The sequence below is a fragment of the Girardinichthys multiradiatus genome, chromosome 23 (genome assembly GCF_021462225.1).
Source record: "Girardinichthys multiradiatus isolate DD_20200921_A chromosome 23, DD_fGirMul_XY1, whole genome shotgun sequence".
NCBI classification, from domain to species: Eukaryota; Metazoa; Chordata; class Actinopteri; order Cyprinodontiformes; family Goodeidae; genus Girardinichthys; species Girardinichthys multiradiatus.
In genome coordinates this window covers 12,133,267-12,151,156 of record NC_061815.1, presented here as the reverse complement: position 1 = coordinate 12,151,156, position 17,890 = coordinate 12,133,267, and the positions used below count along the sequence as shown (strand labels likewise).

At 38.8% G+C, this 17,890-nt stretch overlaps 1 protein-coding gene and 1 long non-coding RNA gene across 4 annotated transcripts in view; both read right to left on the bottom strand.

The window, feature by feature from the left end:
- Positions 1-17,890, bottom strand: part of aff2 (AF4/FMR2 family, member 2) — a 253,494-nt gene that overhangs the window by 23,198 nt on the left and 212,406 nt on the right. For 2 of the 3 annotated variants that reach the window (XM_047353618.1, XM_047353619.1), the window contains exons 16-22: positions 16,108-17,061; positions 15,899-16,014; positions 9,434-9,671; positions 9,102-9,235; positions 6,883-6,946; positions 6,182-6,318; positions 1,953-2,024 (exon numbers count right to left, since the gene is read on the bottom strand). In XM_047353618.1, coding sequence (XP_047209574.1) covers positions 1,953-2,024; positions 6,182-6,318; positions 6,883-6,946; positions 9,102-9,235; positions 9,434-9,671; positions 15,899-16,014; positions 16,108-17,061 — 1,715 coding nt within the window. The remainder of the gene's footprint in view (positions 1-1,952; positions 2,025-6,181; positions 6,319-6,882; positions 6,947-9,101; positions 9,236-9,433; positions 9,672-15,898; positions 16,015-16,107; positions 17,062-17,890) is intronic. The other variant, XM_047353620.1, reaches the window with a different exon arrangement.
- Positions 10,604-11,197, bottom strand: LOC124860358. Its single transcript, XR_007036321.1, has 3 exons — positions 11,141-11,197; positions 10,749-11,065; positions 10,604-10,657 (listed from the first exon to the last, which is right to left on the bottom strand). It is a non-coding gene; the product is annotated as an uncharacterized LOC124860358 (long non-coding RNA).

The following is a 17,890-nucleotide window of genomic DNA, read 5'->3' as shown; positions in this document are numbered from 1 at the left end:
ACTTGGTCGGTAATCCTTTTGCAGAAATGACTGCTTCAATGCGGCGTGGCATGGAGGCAATCAGCCTGTGGCACTGCTGAGGTCTTATGGAGGCCCAGGATGCTTCGATAGCGGCCTTTAGCTCATCCAGAGTGTTGGGTCTTGAGTCTCTCAACGTTCTCTTCACAATATCCCACAGATTCTCTATGGGGTTCAGGTCAGGAGAGTTGGCAGGCTAATTGAGCACAGTGATACCATGGTCAGTAAACCATTTACCATTGGTTTTGGCACTGTGAGCAGATGCCAGCTCGTGCTGAAAAATGAAATCTTCATCTCCATAAAGCTTTTCAGCAGATGGAAGCATGAAGTGCTCCAAAATCTCCTGATAGCTAGCTGCATTGACCCTGCCCTTGGTAAAACACAGTGGACCAACACCAGCAGCTGACACGGCACCCCAGACCATCACTGACTGTGGGTACTTGACACTGGACGTCTGGCATTTTGGCATTTCCTTCTCCCCAGTCTTCCTCCAGACTCTGGCTCCTTGATTTCCAAATGACATGCAGAATTTGCTTTCATCCGAAAAAAGTACTTTGTACCACTGAGCAACAGTCCAGTGCTTCTTCTCTGTAGCCCAGGTCAGACGCTTCTGCCGCTGTTTCTGGTTCAAAAGTGGCTTGACCTGGGAAATGCAGCACCTGTAGCCCATTTCCTGCACACCCCTGTGCACGGTGGCTCTGGATGTTGATACAGCACTCTGGGAATAGCCTATTCGTTCAGAAATTACTTTCTGTGTCTTACCCTCTTGCTTGAGGGTGTCAATAGTGGCCTTCTGGACAGCAGTCAGGTCGGCAGTCTTACCCATGATTGGGGTTTTGAGTGATGAACCAGGCTGGGAGTTTTAAAGGCCTCAGGAATCTTTTGCAGGTGTTTAGAGTTAACTCATTGATTCAGATGATTAGGTTCATAGCTCGTTTAGAGACCCTTTTAATGATATGCTAATTTTGTGAGATAAGAATTTTGGGTTTTCATGAGCTGTATGCCAAAATCATCCGTATTAAGACAATAAAAGACCTGAAATATTTTAGTTAGTGTGCAATGAATCTAAAATATATGAATGTTAAATTTTCATCATGACATTATGGAAAATAATGAACTTTATCACAATATGCTAATATTTTGAGAAGGACCTGTATATATATATAGCCCTAACATCACAAATATGGGGATGAGCAATTTGGCATTTATCATACATTTATCATTAACAGGAAAAAAAGATTATGGTGATGGAAAATTAGATGTAACTGTGATAATAATAAACAAATTAAACAGACCAAAACTGAAAGTATGGTTGGGAGTGTTAGTTTTGCTATTTGAGCTCTTTTCTTCCTCTATTTCGTACCATGAACGCATCAGTAAACATCTATATATTTTAAAGTTGCTGTTTAGAGGTGCGGTTTTTCTACTTTGTGTATCTGACATTACATGGAAGAAGCCAATTTGATAATGGGTAAATTATATTGCCCAGCCCTACACCCAATGTAAATGTCTGGGGTTGGCTTTTAAACCATATAACAGCAGTGTCACAGACATCACCGAGTTTCGGTTGAGTAGTCAAGGTTGCATAGTAAGTCAAACAAACAGAGATACAATGACAGCATAGCTACCGCTATATTGTTTTTATCTATTTGTAAATACTGTTTTTTCTTGTAATGTTTATAGTGCAGATATGCTTTTACAATAATTTATTTTTTGGAACATAGATTGATTTCTTCAGAGGATCTCATTAAACCCACAGTTGCTTTATTTAAAATATAAAACAACACCAAAAATCATTCTCAGTTTTATGTTAGGCAGTACAAAATGAAGTATTTAAAATTATCTGAAAAGTAAGGGCAAATAAATTGGAGATAATTACAGTATATCACTATGAAGCTGACACACAAACACACACTTGAAGAGCAAAACCATACCACAGAACAGCTAGCCTCTTCTCCAAGATGGTGGCCGAATGGCTGGTGAAGTTCTTCAACCTCATGGCGTACCTGTAGCACAGAGAAGTTCATCAGTCACACTTTGCTGATTCACTTCAGTAAAATGAAGATCCATTAAAATGTCATAAAAAGGAATAAAAGAGTTTTCAAGAATCATATGTAGCAGACCATCGAGCGATTTATCTGAAAAGGACATCAAGAAAGTCACACTTTCATACTTTATTGATCCTTGAAGATAAATTCTCATCATTTCTGTAATAATCTCCAGCTACTGATCTGAAACCCTTCTTCGAGCAATTCAGTATCTTGCTCAAGAACACTTCAGCAGGATGCATGAGTGAAGATGATCAGATATTGAACCCTAGCACTCAAGCTAAATGAGCGCATCCCACTTCACGACCCGCTGTCGGCCCAGTACCGCTCAGATGGAGCCGCTCATTTATTTTTCCCGGTTTGCTCTCTTTGAGTTGCACTCAGTGGCTTCACACACTGACAACTCATAAAAGAAGAAACCCTGTGATCTGGAAGTGCAGCACCAGCAAAATTACACAGATTAGCAACCTTGTAGTTGTGTGAGGCTGGAAAACAAAAAGCCTCTAAGCTGAAGTGTCCAGCGGGTTAAAGGTAGGCATGCATGCTTAATAAGTGCTCATTAAAAAGGGCATTGGTTTAATTTGTCATTTGTGGTGGAAATGGATGCAAACATACAGAGCCACAGGATTTTATGTATCTATTTCATCAGGTAAAAATTGATCACTTCTTTCTGTAAATTACATGTATTCAGTTTACAATGAAGCAAGAGAATATAACTGTAGAACTCGATACCCCAGCAGGTCTTTATTTCTAGAAATACTTCACTGAATTCTATGCTTGTGGCATTAGACAGTATAGCCAATGGTGAAATATTTCCAGTACATTTTAACATGTGAATGCTATAGTGAATGCTATAGTGAATGCTACAGTGAATGCTACAGTAACTCTGTCAGGGAATTAGGAAAGTAGATGAGTTACTCTACACAAATGAGTCAAAAATGACCACACTTGTCCACAGAGTAAGCTTTTCTGTTGACGTTTTACCTCTGGAGCTTGAACTTATTTAAGGTTATTGTACCTTACATATACCAACATAAAATGCCATAAAGTGACCTGCGCCTTTAAACTGACTTTTACAACAAACTGTTGCTTCTTCTTTGTGTAAGATCAAAACCAATAGAATTAAGTTGTCCTACTCCAGAAAATTAAAAGTTAGTGATCACTGTTTTTGCTGCCCTTACAGAGCATCAAAGTACAATCAGTATCATTGTAAAGGGTGAAAACACTCATATTGTTTCAGAAAACCAAGATTCATTATATGAATGAAATAATTAGCTAAAAAAACTGTTTTGCAAACCATGCACACAAAGACAAGGTAAAATTTTAAAAACTGGTAGCACAAAATGTGTTTGGATGGCTGTGGCAAAGCCACAGACAGTGGACTAATGACATGTATTGTGAGCTGAGTTTCTTTAGACACTAATTCTGACAATTCGAAAAAACATGGGACATCGAGATGATAACTCGGGATCAGAACATCCTTAGTGTGTAACAGCCTGATCTACAGCGGACACAGTAGACAACTAGAAGCTGAAAGTATTGGATCAGTCCTCTAAATAACTAAAACAAGGTGTTTGAGTCACTTCTATAACCACAGGTTTATAAAATCCAGCACATGGGCATGCCGACTGCTTCTCCAGACATTTGTAAAAGAACATGGCCCGTATTCACAAAAAGCTCTCTCAGAATCCTGACATTAATGTGGATACTTACCTGCCAACATTTTACTGTAATTAGCTTCTTGTATAAAGAGATTTGATTTGGCAAAACAACCAAAACAAAACAGAGAAAATAAGGTGGAAAAAAACCTAACTGGACAGAGGAGTAGGGCCTTCTGTTGGCACAGCTTCTAAAGAAAGGTAGGCATTAAAAGGTAGATTTGGTCCTGGGATCACGGTGTGAACAAAGAGGCAGACTTGGGAGCCCATTGCCGAGCAGATAAATGCTTCGTTCCCTCTGCTTTCAGCACCAGCCTGGAATGTAAGAAGATCTAGTACCTGCTGCAATCAGAAGCTACAGAGGAGATTGCAGCACACAAGAGAACTTCTCCACAGAGGCGGAGCATTGTAAATGATCATTTAGGCCTAGGCTGCTGACATCGTCATGTACAATACAGCAAATACTTATTTATCTCATTTTTCATCTTTCTTCTATGTATATAGTGCTTAGATTATTGTACTGTATGTAGTCTAGAGTTTGTATTAATGTATATATTCTTTTTTGACTTTTTCAATTTTTTCAAATATTTATTTTTGAAGCATTTTTAAAGCATATCTTCTGTACTTTATTGTTTACACATTTTTTCACTTTTTATGAATGGTTATTAATAATTTTCTTTTTATCTAGGATGATAAAATTAATCTTATTTTAGTCCTATTTAGTCCTCCTCACCACTCTTAACATCTCCTCACATTAGGAGCTCCCTTAATGCCTAAGATGCTTTGTGAATAACTTTTATCTTACCGAGGGAAAATTCTAAGAAAAATCTTAAAATTTGAGAAATTCTACTACTTTTAGTCATAGGATTCTTTGTGAATACGGGCCCAAGTCTCTCTCAGGAGCTCATTAAATTCTAGATTGGTTTCCTGATAGGAAGCCACATTTGCAGGTCCACTTGTGCAATTTAGCCACAAACAAATATTCTGCAGTCAATTGTTAGTGGCATTAGAAAGCAGAAGCGATTGGGAATGACAGAAACTCAGCCACAAAGTTGTATGCCATGTAAAATCTCAGATCAATTAATGAATGCTGAGGTACAGAGTGCATTCGGTCAGCAACTTTCTGCAGAGTCAATAGCTACAGACCTCCAAACCTCATGTGGCCCTCAGATTAGCTCAAGACTAAAGATAGAAAGGGTTTCAATGACCAAACAGCTGCCTACAGGCCTTACTAGGGGACTGTGGTGTGGGGCTGTTTATGAATTCCAGTGAAAGGAACCCTAATGCTTCAGCATACCAAGTTATTTTGGATGCCGTCCACTCTTTGGGAACGGGATGGTTGCTTCCCGTTCCAACATGAATGTGCACCAGTTCACATAGCGATGTATATAAAGACCTTGGCAAAACTGGCCTAAATAGAGTCCTGGCCTCCACTTGACAGAACATCTTCAGAATAAATGAGAGTGGAGACCTTGAGCCAGGACTTGTTGGCACACATCAGTGTCTGATCTTACAAATTCTCTCCTGGAAAAGTACTCAAAAATCCCCAGAAATCCACTCCTAAAGCTGTGGAAAGCCATCCTAGAAGAGCCGAAGTTGTTATAGCTGCAAAAGGACCTTATATTAAACACTATGGATTAAGATTGTGATATCACTCAACCAAGCGTGTGTGAAGGTGAGTGACCCAATCCTTTTGGCAATAAATGTATGTTTAGGGTGAACTTACACAACAAAGAGAAGAACGTTGTACAAATTAGGGCTATATGATGTGAGAAAAACACTCATTTCCAATATTATTGCTGAATAATGTGATGACAGTGTTGACCCACAATATTCTCATGTTTCACACTCACTCCAATCATCAAAATCTCCCTATATCAATAAAATCTAAATAAAGTGTAGGACAATAAAAGTCCAACCAACTGGCAAAGGATATTACTGAAACCCAGAGTATTGGACTGTCATGTTTGGTGTGTGCAACAGTAGAGTCCAGCAGAGAATGACAAAGACCGAGAGACTAGAACACTGGAGATGTGATTAGAAACAAGCAAACCAGGCAAATACAATCAACAGAATGCAGAGCAGCTGGGGGATAATCTAAGCAGGGGACTGAAACAGGATCCAACTAACTAAAACTAAGGACTAATACTAACATAAGAGACTAAACCTAAATGCACAGAGCAGGACACGAAAAAGAACTAAGTAACTATATACAAAGGAATGAACTAACATAAAGAGATACTAATACCACTAAAATGACCTAAATACAAACAAGTGAGAACCAAAACACAAACAGCTGTGCATCCTGAAATTGACAGATAAAACCCTCGTAAATTGTGCAACCAAGGAGTCATTTGTGACTGCAATATTGCAAATATTGATATTGCTGTAAATGCTGTGCAGTTCTTGTGAAAACGTTTGTGACTCCTGTTGGCTCCTTTTGCTGCTTTTCCATACCTGATGAGCTCCACGGTCTCCGAGTACATTGTATATGGCGATTTGGCCTCCAGCGGATCTCGCTCCATGGCGTTCCCACACTCTATGAAAGAGAGGGCGCCGTCTGCGTAGTTCACAGCTTTCCCGAATTTGTCCGTCTGCAGCGTATAAAAAAGGAAGATGACTGACAGGTCAAGATGTTACAGAGATGAAATGCCACAGAGTAGAGACAGAAAAGAGATAGGACGTAAGAGCTAAAAAAGAACATTATAAAAGCACTGTGGCAAAGGCGCAGCTTTCACTTTGAATAATCTCCCTCTAAGAGGCAAATCCCCCGATAAATCTGAGGAAACAATGCAAACACATAAGATAAATAACAAGTTCAATAAATCTCGGTTCATTGTTCAGAAAGGATCAGATAATTCTTTTGATATTGTATAATCTTGCAGACATTCTTTGCACAGTCTTTGAGTACAATCTACCCTTAGAGACAAACAGTGTAATAAATAACACAAATTATACAGTACAGTCCTTGAATTCTGCATTCTGCAGAGACTGAAAGCCTGCATATGACTACAGAATACACTAGATTTTAAACACTGTGTTTTCAAACCCATTTTTCCTTATTTTATCTAACACTGTCTGAGCCTGAACTCAGACGGTGATTGTGGATCATTCGCTGATTGATTTTCAGTGAAGTCTTGAGCCATGTAACATCTTACCATAGCATCGGCCTTGTGCTTCAGCCTCTTTGCTTCCTGCATGTAGTACTCTGCACTGTGGACTCTGAGAACAACAAAAAAAAAACAGGAAATTCATGTCTGCACAAACCAATAACTGAACAAAAAGTCCAGAATCCTCCAGAATGATGAAGTGATTTACATAATCACTGACTACACAGAGGCCTGCTTATGTATACACACCTCAGGCTTGGTGTAACCTTAGAATAACAACAAAACATGTTTCATGAATAATGCAGAGGCCTTTTGGGATAAATAAGTAAGGAGATGTATCATCTGTCCAGATTTGAACAGAACTAGACAAGTGCTGATGTAGTTAATGTTTCTACATTATACAAACAGACCACATTTCTGCCTGTTTTTGTTTAGAAGACATCAAGCTGGATTCAGAAATCCTCAATATCCAAAAATCAAAACTGAGGGTGCAGGTTTGAGTAGACCTACCTGTTACTTTGTCTAACTGGGAGGGATTTAGATGTAATATTGTGGCATTTCCTAAAGCATCTGAAATCACAGAGGAGCATTACTTTTTGGTCTCTGTAACTTCAGAGAGCAAAAAGTTCGGACCTCTGCCCTAAAATTAAATCCTTCCGATCACACTGGCCCAGTTCAAACACATTAATAATGCTGTTCCTTTTTTCAAAATCTACATATTAGAGTTTATGATTTGAAAAATAACATGAGGAAAAAATTGCAGCTGGTGTTATCACCGTTCTGTCACTATTGAAGCAAAGGATAATCTCTTGCTTCATGAATACTGACCCAGGTTTTTGTTTTTGCTGGACCAAGGAGACAGAAATAAATGAAAACATACAGATGCACTTAAACCTAAAATCTTAACCCTAAAAAATGTTTGTATTCAGGTCCTATGAGTTAATACATTGTAGAATCACCTTTCAGTGTAATAACATGTCCCAGTCTTTAGAGCTCTGCCAGCTTCACACAACTAGAGACTGACAAATTGTTGATTCTTTGTGAAGGCTCACACTAGACTGGACAGAGATTGGTCATTATACATATTCCTGTTTTTAGTTTTGAACTTTGACTTGGTCATTCTACACATTAATATGCTTTTATCTAAATTATTCCATTGAAGCTCTTTCTTCATGTTTAGAGTCATCCTGCTGGAAAGTGAATCTCCACCAAGTCTTTGGCAGCCTCTGGCAGGTTTTCTGACCAGCTTCCCTGTCCCTGCTGAAGAAAAGCATCCCCTCAGCATGATACTGCACCAGCATGTTTCACAGTGGAAATGATGCATGCTGTCTTAAACACATTCCTTGAGAAATTTAAAGCTTAGGATATTGCTTTAAAAGAGAACTCTGCTTTGCACAACTTTCTTCCTGACCTGTCTTCTGTGATCTTGATGACACTGTTCACTAATGTTCTCTAAAAAAAACCTCTGAGGCCTTCACAGAAGAGTTGGATTTATATTGAGATACTGAGAAGATACACACAAATGGACTCTGTTAGGTTAAGCAACTGGTTGTTCTGGATTTTATTTAGGGTGGTCAAAGTTAAAGGGGATGAAATGTGCTACTTTATGTTGTTTTGTCACATAAAATCCCAATAAAACACATCACATTTTGTGGTTTTAAAATGACAATATGAGGAGAAATTTAAGAATGCTTTTCTGAGACACTGTATCTGGCACACGATTGGCTAGGATTTCTTCAGGAAACACCTACTGCCTTTTGACGAATTTAGACTGTTTACAACGGTATTACAGATTTCTTTCTAAACAATCCTCAAATGAGAACAACTAAGAGCCACTCTCAGGAGTCACCCACAGTTAATGTACCAGTATATTGCTAAACTCTTAGCATGTACACTACCAGTGACAGGTCTGGATACATCTTTGTCATTCAATGGCTTCTCCTTATTTTTATTACCTTACATTGTAAATACCAAAGACAGCAAAACTATGAAGCAAAAATATATAGAATTATGTTGCAAACAAAAAATAGTGAAAAAAACATTTTTTATGTTTTAGATTCTTCAAGATAGGCCCTCTTTGTTTTGATAACTGCTTTGCACTCTATTGGCATTCTCTGGATAAGCTTAATGAATTAGTCACCTGAAATGGTTTTCCAGCAGTTTTGAAGGAGTTCCCAGAGGTAGGAATAATAATAAAGATAAACCATTGAATGAGTAGGTGTATCCAAACTTTTGACTGGTGTATGTTTACGTGTACCTCTACATACATGTCATTGAATGATAGTCTTGGCCTCCGTGGTTCAGCCTGGTCCGTCTGAGCCTCGGACCACACTTCGGAGTCTGAGTGGCCGTTGGCATGGCAACCACCTCCGCCGGGTTTATCGCAGTGGAGATCCATGTCCTAAGATGGAGAGACCATTGAGAATGTTACTGTTGTCCATTCACTCAATTTTAACAGTTCAGCCACAGTACTACAGTGAGTGTGATTTTAAAGCTTAGGGTAAGGTAGTCAAGAACATTTGCATAAAATGTACTGCATGATTTGAATATGAATAAATCAACTGTATTACACGTTTACTGACCTATAGGGAACACTTACACTGCCATTTCTCACATGTGCTGCAGCCTTCCCTTCACCTCTCCGGTGTCTGTGTGAGGAGGATGAGGAAGTAGAGGACGCGGAGCAGGGCAGCATCCCCACAGCACCGGCCTCCTCGGCGAGGGAGGGTCCGCCTTCACAGGCTCGTTTGCGAGGGGGCTCATCAGAGAGCGGTGACAACAGGGGGGGTAGCAGCTTCTCATCCCGCCGTCGGGTCTGCTTCCTGTTTAGAGAGCCACTGAACACACATGGCAACAACAAAGACAACAAAACATTAATTAAATGTATTTCTTCACGGTTTCATTGGTATTGGATTATTATATTGAAAAAAACTAAAGCTTTAAGAAAAAGAACAAGTATAATCAGTGTAAAAAATGTACTACCCAATTCCATTCAAAGCCACGAGTGAAAAATTAAGTACATCCCATTACACAAAATCTTGTAGAACCACTAGTAGCAATAACCCGAAGCAGATATATGGTAAACCAGTCACATGGCTACAAAACAAGCCCAAATTACTTCTCCATCACCATACTCAAAAATAGTGATATGCTTCAATTGGTTTTCACCCAACAAGTATCTGCAAAATGGCCGAACTTGTCTACCTTGACCTCATCTGCCCAAAGGACATTCCAGAGATTGTGGTTTAGTTGGTGCAATTATGTAAAACTAAGTTGTCTTGCCTTATTTTTAAACCTTAATCAAGGTCTTTATGTTTTGCGTTTTTGTGCCCTTCAGGACAGATTTAAAGAATTTTAGAACATGGTAGTAATTATTCGATTTTGATGATGTCTTGATATAGAAAAACATCTAAAATGAAAGATTTGACTTTCTTTTAAACACAACTGAATATTCTCCCGCTCATCTTCCTGAAAGTTCTTTGATGTTCTAATGCACCTTCTTCTGTGTGTTTGCCTTGTCCCCTTCTAGATCTTGTTTCATAGGCTGTTGTTCCAGATGGATGGCCACGTCTTGGTAGGTTTGCAGTTATGATTTCCTCTTTCCATTTACGTACTGAACAGTGTATGAACTATTCAAAGCGTTGGATAATGTTTAATAACCTACCAAACCTTAACCAGCCTAACACTTTAAACTCCCCGACCTATCTGTGTCATTGTTTTCATAATAGATCTGACCCACATACAGAAGAACACTGAGGAAACAACTGAATCAGTGAAAGGTGTTTATTAACAGCAACTGAGTCTGGAACGGGTGAATCGCCAACTGTATGGAAAGAGGGGGAAGAGAACTAGTGAAACAGGGAACTATTAGGTTGCAAAATAACAAAACTATTGTAATCAGGAGAATGGCTTACTAAACAAGTGCAGTCAGGTCACCAGGGGTAGAGGGGATCGGGGTCCAGGTGTGCGAAGCAGATAAATCCAGATGGTTTTTCTTGAGTTGTAGAATGAGTTCTGGTGAGTTCCTTGTTCAGGAACTTGCGTTGGAGGGTGGACAGGGTACACTTATGCCTTGGTTCAGGAGACTGACGAAAACAGGAAGCTGCCAACTTGGTCCTTGGAAACAAAATCCAAACGAAATCCACATAACGTAGATAATCTTGATCGTCCAGAAACTTCTGGAACCGAAGTCAGTGTTCAACGAAGATAATCAAAAGATTCAGGTTTCTGCCTGCGAAGGAACATACACAAAGTCAGCTTAAAGACAAAGACCAAAGCATAGCTTAGAAGTGGCTGAGCTGGTTACCACTGAAGGCAAACACTCTGGCATCAAAGTGCTGGCAGCCTCCTGCTTAAATACTCCTCCACTGCAATCAGCAGATCAGTTGCACCTGTCACCCAGCACACCTGAGAAACTCCAGCACCATCTGGAAACTGAAAACAAAGTTGCACACAAAACACAAACACACACTCTAACCCAGACCCCGACAATCTGCTGTGTTGCTTGGTCTTCATGATGTTGTTTGTCCACATATACACCTTAAATGCATCTTGCAATGCAGACAGGAGAGATTTCTGAAAGAGACAAGAGTTCTCTTGTTGTTGATTCTCCTCATTGGAGCAATCTAAAACATCAAGAGGAGATTTAAATAGGAAAACACATGTATTTGGAAAACATTTCATGGCTTCTAAAACTGCATTTTTCTTCGCCTTGCTGGACATTCATGATTATTCCCTCAGCTGCCTCATTGGAGCTCCTGTGACTCATATTGTTTGCAACACAAGTGATAATATTTTTCTGTTTTTCCTCTCCCTGAAAACTCTGGGGGGGTTTGATGCAGCTAGAAAGTTGCTGAGCTCACAGAACAGGGCCCCAGGCACCGACATTAGAGATGATATACAAAATAAGGGAGACAAAGACTAATTACTTCCAGTAAAGAGAGTGTGTTTGTGAATATACGGGATGTGTGTGTGTCTTTGTGCTTCTGTACAACATAACTGATGTGTGTTTGAATATGCTAATTTGCATGCATAGGGTGTTACGTTTTCTCCTCCTTAACAGGCTCCCCAGACCGTGTGTTGTACTTTTTCTCTCTTTATATCTTGTTGAGTTATATACTCATAGTAATATATGGTTTTATGATCAACAAACTCTTCTATTGGTCTTTTGTTGCCAACACTGAAACAATTTGAATGCAAAAACATATGATGCTACTTCGTTTTTATATATGGGTGCCATTTTATTAGGAGGAAAAAATGATTAAACCAACCTTGTTCTCAGTGAGAATGTAATGCTTCCCAAGTTAAACCCTAAACTAACTCTGATTAATAACATTTTGTTGTTTTAGGTTTATTTGCCACACCCAGGGCTGATTATTACTAGACCTGTAAAACTCAGAAATCACTGAAAGGGGTGTCCATTTGTGGCCCTCCAAATAATGTTGTGTGGCCCCTAACTGCAATTTAGAATGGTACAAATTAGGCCAAGATAGTTGATAAGTTGCAGCAAACATAAACCAAAAATAAAGAGTGACCCAAATCCTGTTCTTGTTGCTGAGAATAGCCTAGGACCTAAAGATGTCAGAAATTAAATGCATTTCTTTCAATAAGGAAAAAGCGTGAGATAGGTTTTATATTTCGGATTTAACCGGAATTATGGATCCATTTTCTACAAAAATCAGACTACTTCATTTCTTCGCTTGTTTAGTTTTTAATTGAGCATGTAAGAGTAAAATATATAAAATCACGATTAAATTTGCTTTTGCATTTTAAAAAAAATCAAGTTTTATGTACCCCAAGTAACTTTTACTTTACAATCCTGGCCCATGTAGCAAAATGTTTGCACACTTAATTGGAGCATGTCTGACAACATGGAGTAGGATAAAAGAGGATAAAATCCTGTTGGAGAATGTCCAATCCTCAGTTTGTGATCTTAAACTCAAGCACACTCAGGTTTTGCAACAGGACAATGATCCAAAGCATACCAGCAAGTCCACCTCTGAATGTCTCTGTGACTTAAACATGGTAGTTCACTTTTAATTATTTCAGCTTTTTAGACCTTTAAAAAGCATTTAATCTTATGTGTTAATATGTTGTTGTTTTCATGAAGTACATATAAATCACTAGTGAGTATCTGAATTATTTGTTCAGCCTAGGAAATACCTGCCAAAAGTCCCAGGAAGCTGCTGACTAGGCCTGGGCCTGATTGTCTCATCACCCTGTTCACAGCTTTTCACTGAAAACCTCCAGGATGATAAACAGAGCAAGGTGACAATCACACAGTGTCACAGGTTCAATCCCCGGTCACCCTGTCCTCCTCCTCGTGCCTCTTTAAGAAGGCTGAGATGCTATAAAAATATTTCCTCTTAGCTGTCACACATAACCTTATTTATAGTGACAGGCAGCCTAGTCTGTTTTTAAATACTTCACATGGAAAGCTGAAATTCACCCTTTGTCATTCCTGTGTCATATTGTGAATGAAACTCACCGGCACAGCAGCTTCAATGGTTCAGTGACAAATTTGAAACGCAGCCAAAAAGACCTGTTCAGCATTAAAGTTGTCTGATAACCTTTCTGCCAGTCCCATGGAGATGGGTTGCTTATTATGGGGAGTGGGGAAAAGACTGTAAGAGGCATCTTCCAGTTCACATGAATTACTTACACGCTACAGATGACACCTATGAAAGAATGTAGGATGCTGTATTGCATTTCCATTAGTCTGCTCAAACCTATATTATAGCATAGCATAGCATAGCATAGCATAGCATAGCATAGTATAGTATAGTATGGGTCAGAATAATTTAACATAGCTTAGTATAGCACACTGCAGTATAGTGTAATATTCCATAGTACACCATAGTTTATTATTGCACAGTTGAGTATAGTATAGTTTTGCTTTGAATATTAAAGGTCAGTGTAGTTTAGGATAGTTTAGTGTAGCACCATATAGTATTGTATAGAAGAGCTTAGTTTAGTATTGTGTTGTATAGCTTTGCATAGGATAATATAGGTTAGTGTAGTTTAGTTTAGTATAGCACAGTGTAGTATAACATTGTACAGCACAATATAGTTTAATATTGTATAGGGCAGTATAGTAAAGTATTGTTTGGTATTGCACAGTATAGCATAGTATTGTGTAGTACTATATATTACAGTAAAACTTAGTATAGCACAGTTTAGTTTTGTGTAGTTTAAGTGTAACATATCATAATCTAGTATAGTATTGTAGAACACAATGCAGTTTAGAATGTATACATACATTCTAAACTACAGACGTATAATATTATTTTGCATTACATAGTATAGTATAATATAGTTGAGCATAGTTTAGTATAGGACAGCATTTTATAATATTGTATAAGAGTATAGTATAGTATAGAATTGTATAGAGTAGTATAGTATATCGTATCATAGCAGAGTACAGTATAGTATGGGTCAGAATAATTTAACATAGCTTAGTATAGCACACTGCAGTATAGTGTAATATTCCACAGTACACTATAGTTTATTATTGCACAGTTGAGTATAGTATAGTTTTGCTTTGAATATTAAAGGTCAGTGTAGTTTAGGATAGTTTAGTGTAGCACCATATAGTATTGTATAGAAGAGCTTAGTTTAGTATTGTGTTGTATAGCTTTGCATAGGATAATATAGGTTAGTGTAGTTTAGTTTAGTATAGCACAGTGTAGTATAACATTGTACAGCACAATATAGTTTAATATTGTATAGGGCAGTATAGTAAAGTATTGTTTGGTATTGCACAGTATAGCATAGTATTGTGTAGTACTATATATTACAGTAAAACCTAGTATAGCACAGTATAGTTTTGTGTAGTTTAAGTGTAACATATCATAATCTAGTATAGTATTGTAGAACACAATGCAGTTTAGAATGTATACATACATTCTAAACTACAGACGTATAATATTATTTTGCATTACATAGTATAGTATAATATAGTTGAGCATAGTTTAGTATAGGACAGCATTTTATAATATTGTATAAGAGTATAGTATAGTATAGAATTGTATAGAGTAGTATAGTATATCGTGTCATAGCAGAGTATAGTAGAGCATATGAGGTATAGTTTAGTATAGTCTAACAACATAGCAGCATAGTAGAGTATAGCATAGCATATTATAGTGTAATATAGTATAGTATAGCATTACATAACATAGCATAGCACAACATAACATAGCACAGTTTGGTATTGCATAGTATGGTATAGTATAGTATAGCATAGCATAGCATATCATAACATAGCATGGTGTAGTACAGTAAAGTATAGCATAACACAACATAGCATAGCATAACAGAACATAGCATGGTATAGCAAAGTATAGCATAGTATAGCATAGAATGGCATGGCATGGCATGGCATGGCATAGTATAGTATAGTATAGTATAGAATTGTTCGTATAATTCAATTATAAATACTTTCATCCGGTTTAGCTATATGTTTTGTCATTTCAATTGTAACCTGCTGTAAATGTTTTGCTAAGGAAGGATGCTTTGTTGAGGAAATGTTCCTCATAATATTAAGTAATGGCTTTTAGAAAAACACAACATTATCAGGGGTATGTGGTTTAGCTGTTCTCTGTTTTTCTGATACAGAATATGAACCATGAGTCTTGAACGTTGTGAAACTTAATGACTGAGCTGTCCATCTTTCACCACCACTAGTTTGTTTGTATATTCATAGGTCAGCTATCTACTTAAGATAGATTAAAATATACCACAATGTTTTTATAAATGTCATGGTTGTTAATGTGGCCAGCTGTTAGCTGACACTATTAATCACAACACCTACATGCTACACACCTCATAGTTTAATTTGACACCAGTTTTGTTTCATGTCTGAGTTAGATTTGTTGTCATTTTCCCTGTTAAATGTCACTTTGTCAGTTTCCTGTAAAGCTCCCTGGGAAGCACAGACCTGAGGACAAGCAGTTATATATAGATGCAGCTTCTGATTTATTAAATAACTGACTGGGTCATTGAGTTATTAATTGCAGTTCCTCACAGTTAATGTGGTGGTTGTTTTATGCACGTTGTTAGAACTTACTCTGCCAAGCTGCTCTTGTGGTTGTGTATTGGAGAGATGCATGGTGGGAGGAGCATGCAGTCTTTGTCCAGGCGTAGCTTCTTATTACACTTGACTGATGATTCCCCTTGGCCCAACTGGGAACACAGAGAACAAGGATAGTAGATTAGATGTAGAAATTACAGGATGGTTGGGGATTACCATGGAGAGAATTCCATCCATTTTCGCACCTTGTGTTTCCTTTTGGTCTTGCTGATATGTTTTTCCGTTGGAGCCACCATGTTTGTTGCTGCCTGCCTTCTGTGTTTACCTCCGCTCTCCACTCCTTCCATCCTCCCCGCCAGCCTGGGATTACTCTGCTCCTGCCCAGGGGGGGTGTCCAATACTCCCATACCTTGGCTAATCTTCTCTCTGTCCCTTGCCACAGTCCTCTCTCTTTCCCCAAATCCAAATCTGTCCCTGTCCTCTCTGTCTGTCTGTCTCTCCCTATCTGTTAATCTGTCTCTGTCACCTTGCCTTTCTGTGTCCTTCACTAAACGCTCATTATCTTCTTCTTGTCTCTCCCCTTTCATCAGCTTCAGCCTCTCTTTGTCTCTCCCTGCATTGCCATCTTGTTCTGCAGTTCCCATCCTGGATCTTTCCCCCATAGCCTGCCCCGGCACCCTGCTGAGGAAGCTCAAGTCAATTTTCACCCACAAACTCTGAATCTCATGATATTCTCTCAGAGGGGACAGAGCCACATCATGTCCCACGTTTGATGGTGGTGACACAGGTTCCACATCCTTGCCCTGTCCTCCGGACTCTCCAGGATCTGGAACAGAATTCCCAAAAGAAGCACTTATGTTGCTGATGCTCAGCAGGTTGTTGTTACTAGCACTGCTGCTACCTTTGCTGGTTGCACTGACACCATCTTTGACTCGAAGTCCTGTTCCTGCAAATGTTCCCAGACTTCCTGCACCTCCAGCAGAGCCAAGGCATGGGAGGGGAGGCGTGTGGACGTGCGTGTTGGCCAGCATCTGTGTGTTAACCGCAGAGCGTGTTGCCTGGGGTAGCAGAGAGGGGATTTTGGTGGCTTCCTCTCCATCCGACTGGCATTCTGATGAAGAGGAAGAAGGATCTGTTTCGATGAATTCTCTGGACTTTGGTGTGATTTTGGTGCTGGGACCTCTATGTTTCCTTTTATCCTGTTATATGTATAAACAGCAAGGAAGAAAAGAAGCAGAGGGGACATTTAGTCAGTCCAATGCATGTGGAAGTCCCACATGTTTTTCTCCTCTCCCTTTGAACAACACCCACCTACAGTGATCAAAGGGAACCTTCTGTGTCTTACTGAAACAATCTGACTTGTTTGCCATGAACTGATGCACTCCTAAACTCTCCAACAAAGGAGATCTGATATGGACAGACATTATAATCAAAAACAAAGGCTGTAACTGGATCACTGAATGTGATAATATCATGCAAATTATGCGGCACAAGTTGCCAGCTTGTTCTACTAATCTGTGAAGTGAAATGAAACATGCTTGGCTGTGTGACTCTGAATGTCACCAGGATTCATTGCGCACACAGTCACACAGCTGAACGGATGGCCGTCTGTTTGGCACATGCAAATGAAATGATGCATTCAATATTTCTTATCTAAAAGTCTTTCACAGATGCATTTACTTTTGTTACAACATGGTTACAATACAGCAGCGCAAAATGCTATTGTTTTTTCCTAGTCTTAAGAGTATGATGAGGAGTGTATATCCTGTCTGCACTGATGAGGATTAAGTCTTCTAAATGTCAAATAGGAGAACTGGCTGGGAATTTTGGAATATTTTCTGAGTACGTTGGGGGCACTCTTAGACTTTGCATAGTTGCTTAAACTTTCAGTCTGAGGTGGTTGGGCCATCAATAAAAATAGGTGACCCCACAGCAAACAGTAGTTTAGTTTGCACTTGGCTGCATCACAACATCAATTTCCATATATGATCAAATCTAAAAAATCTTAGGGGTATGTGTTCATTTTAT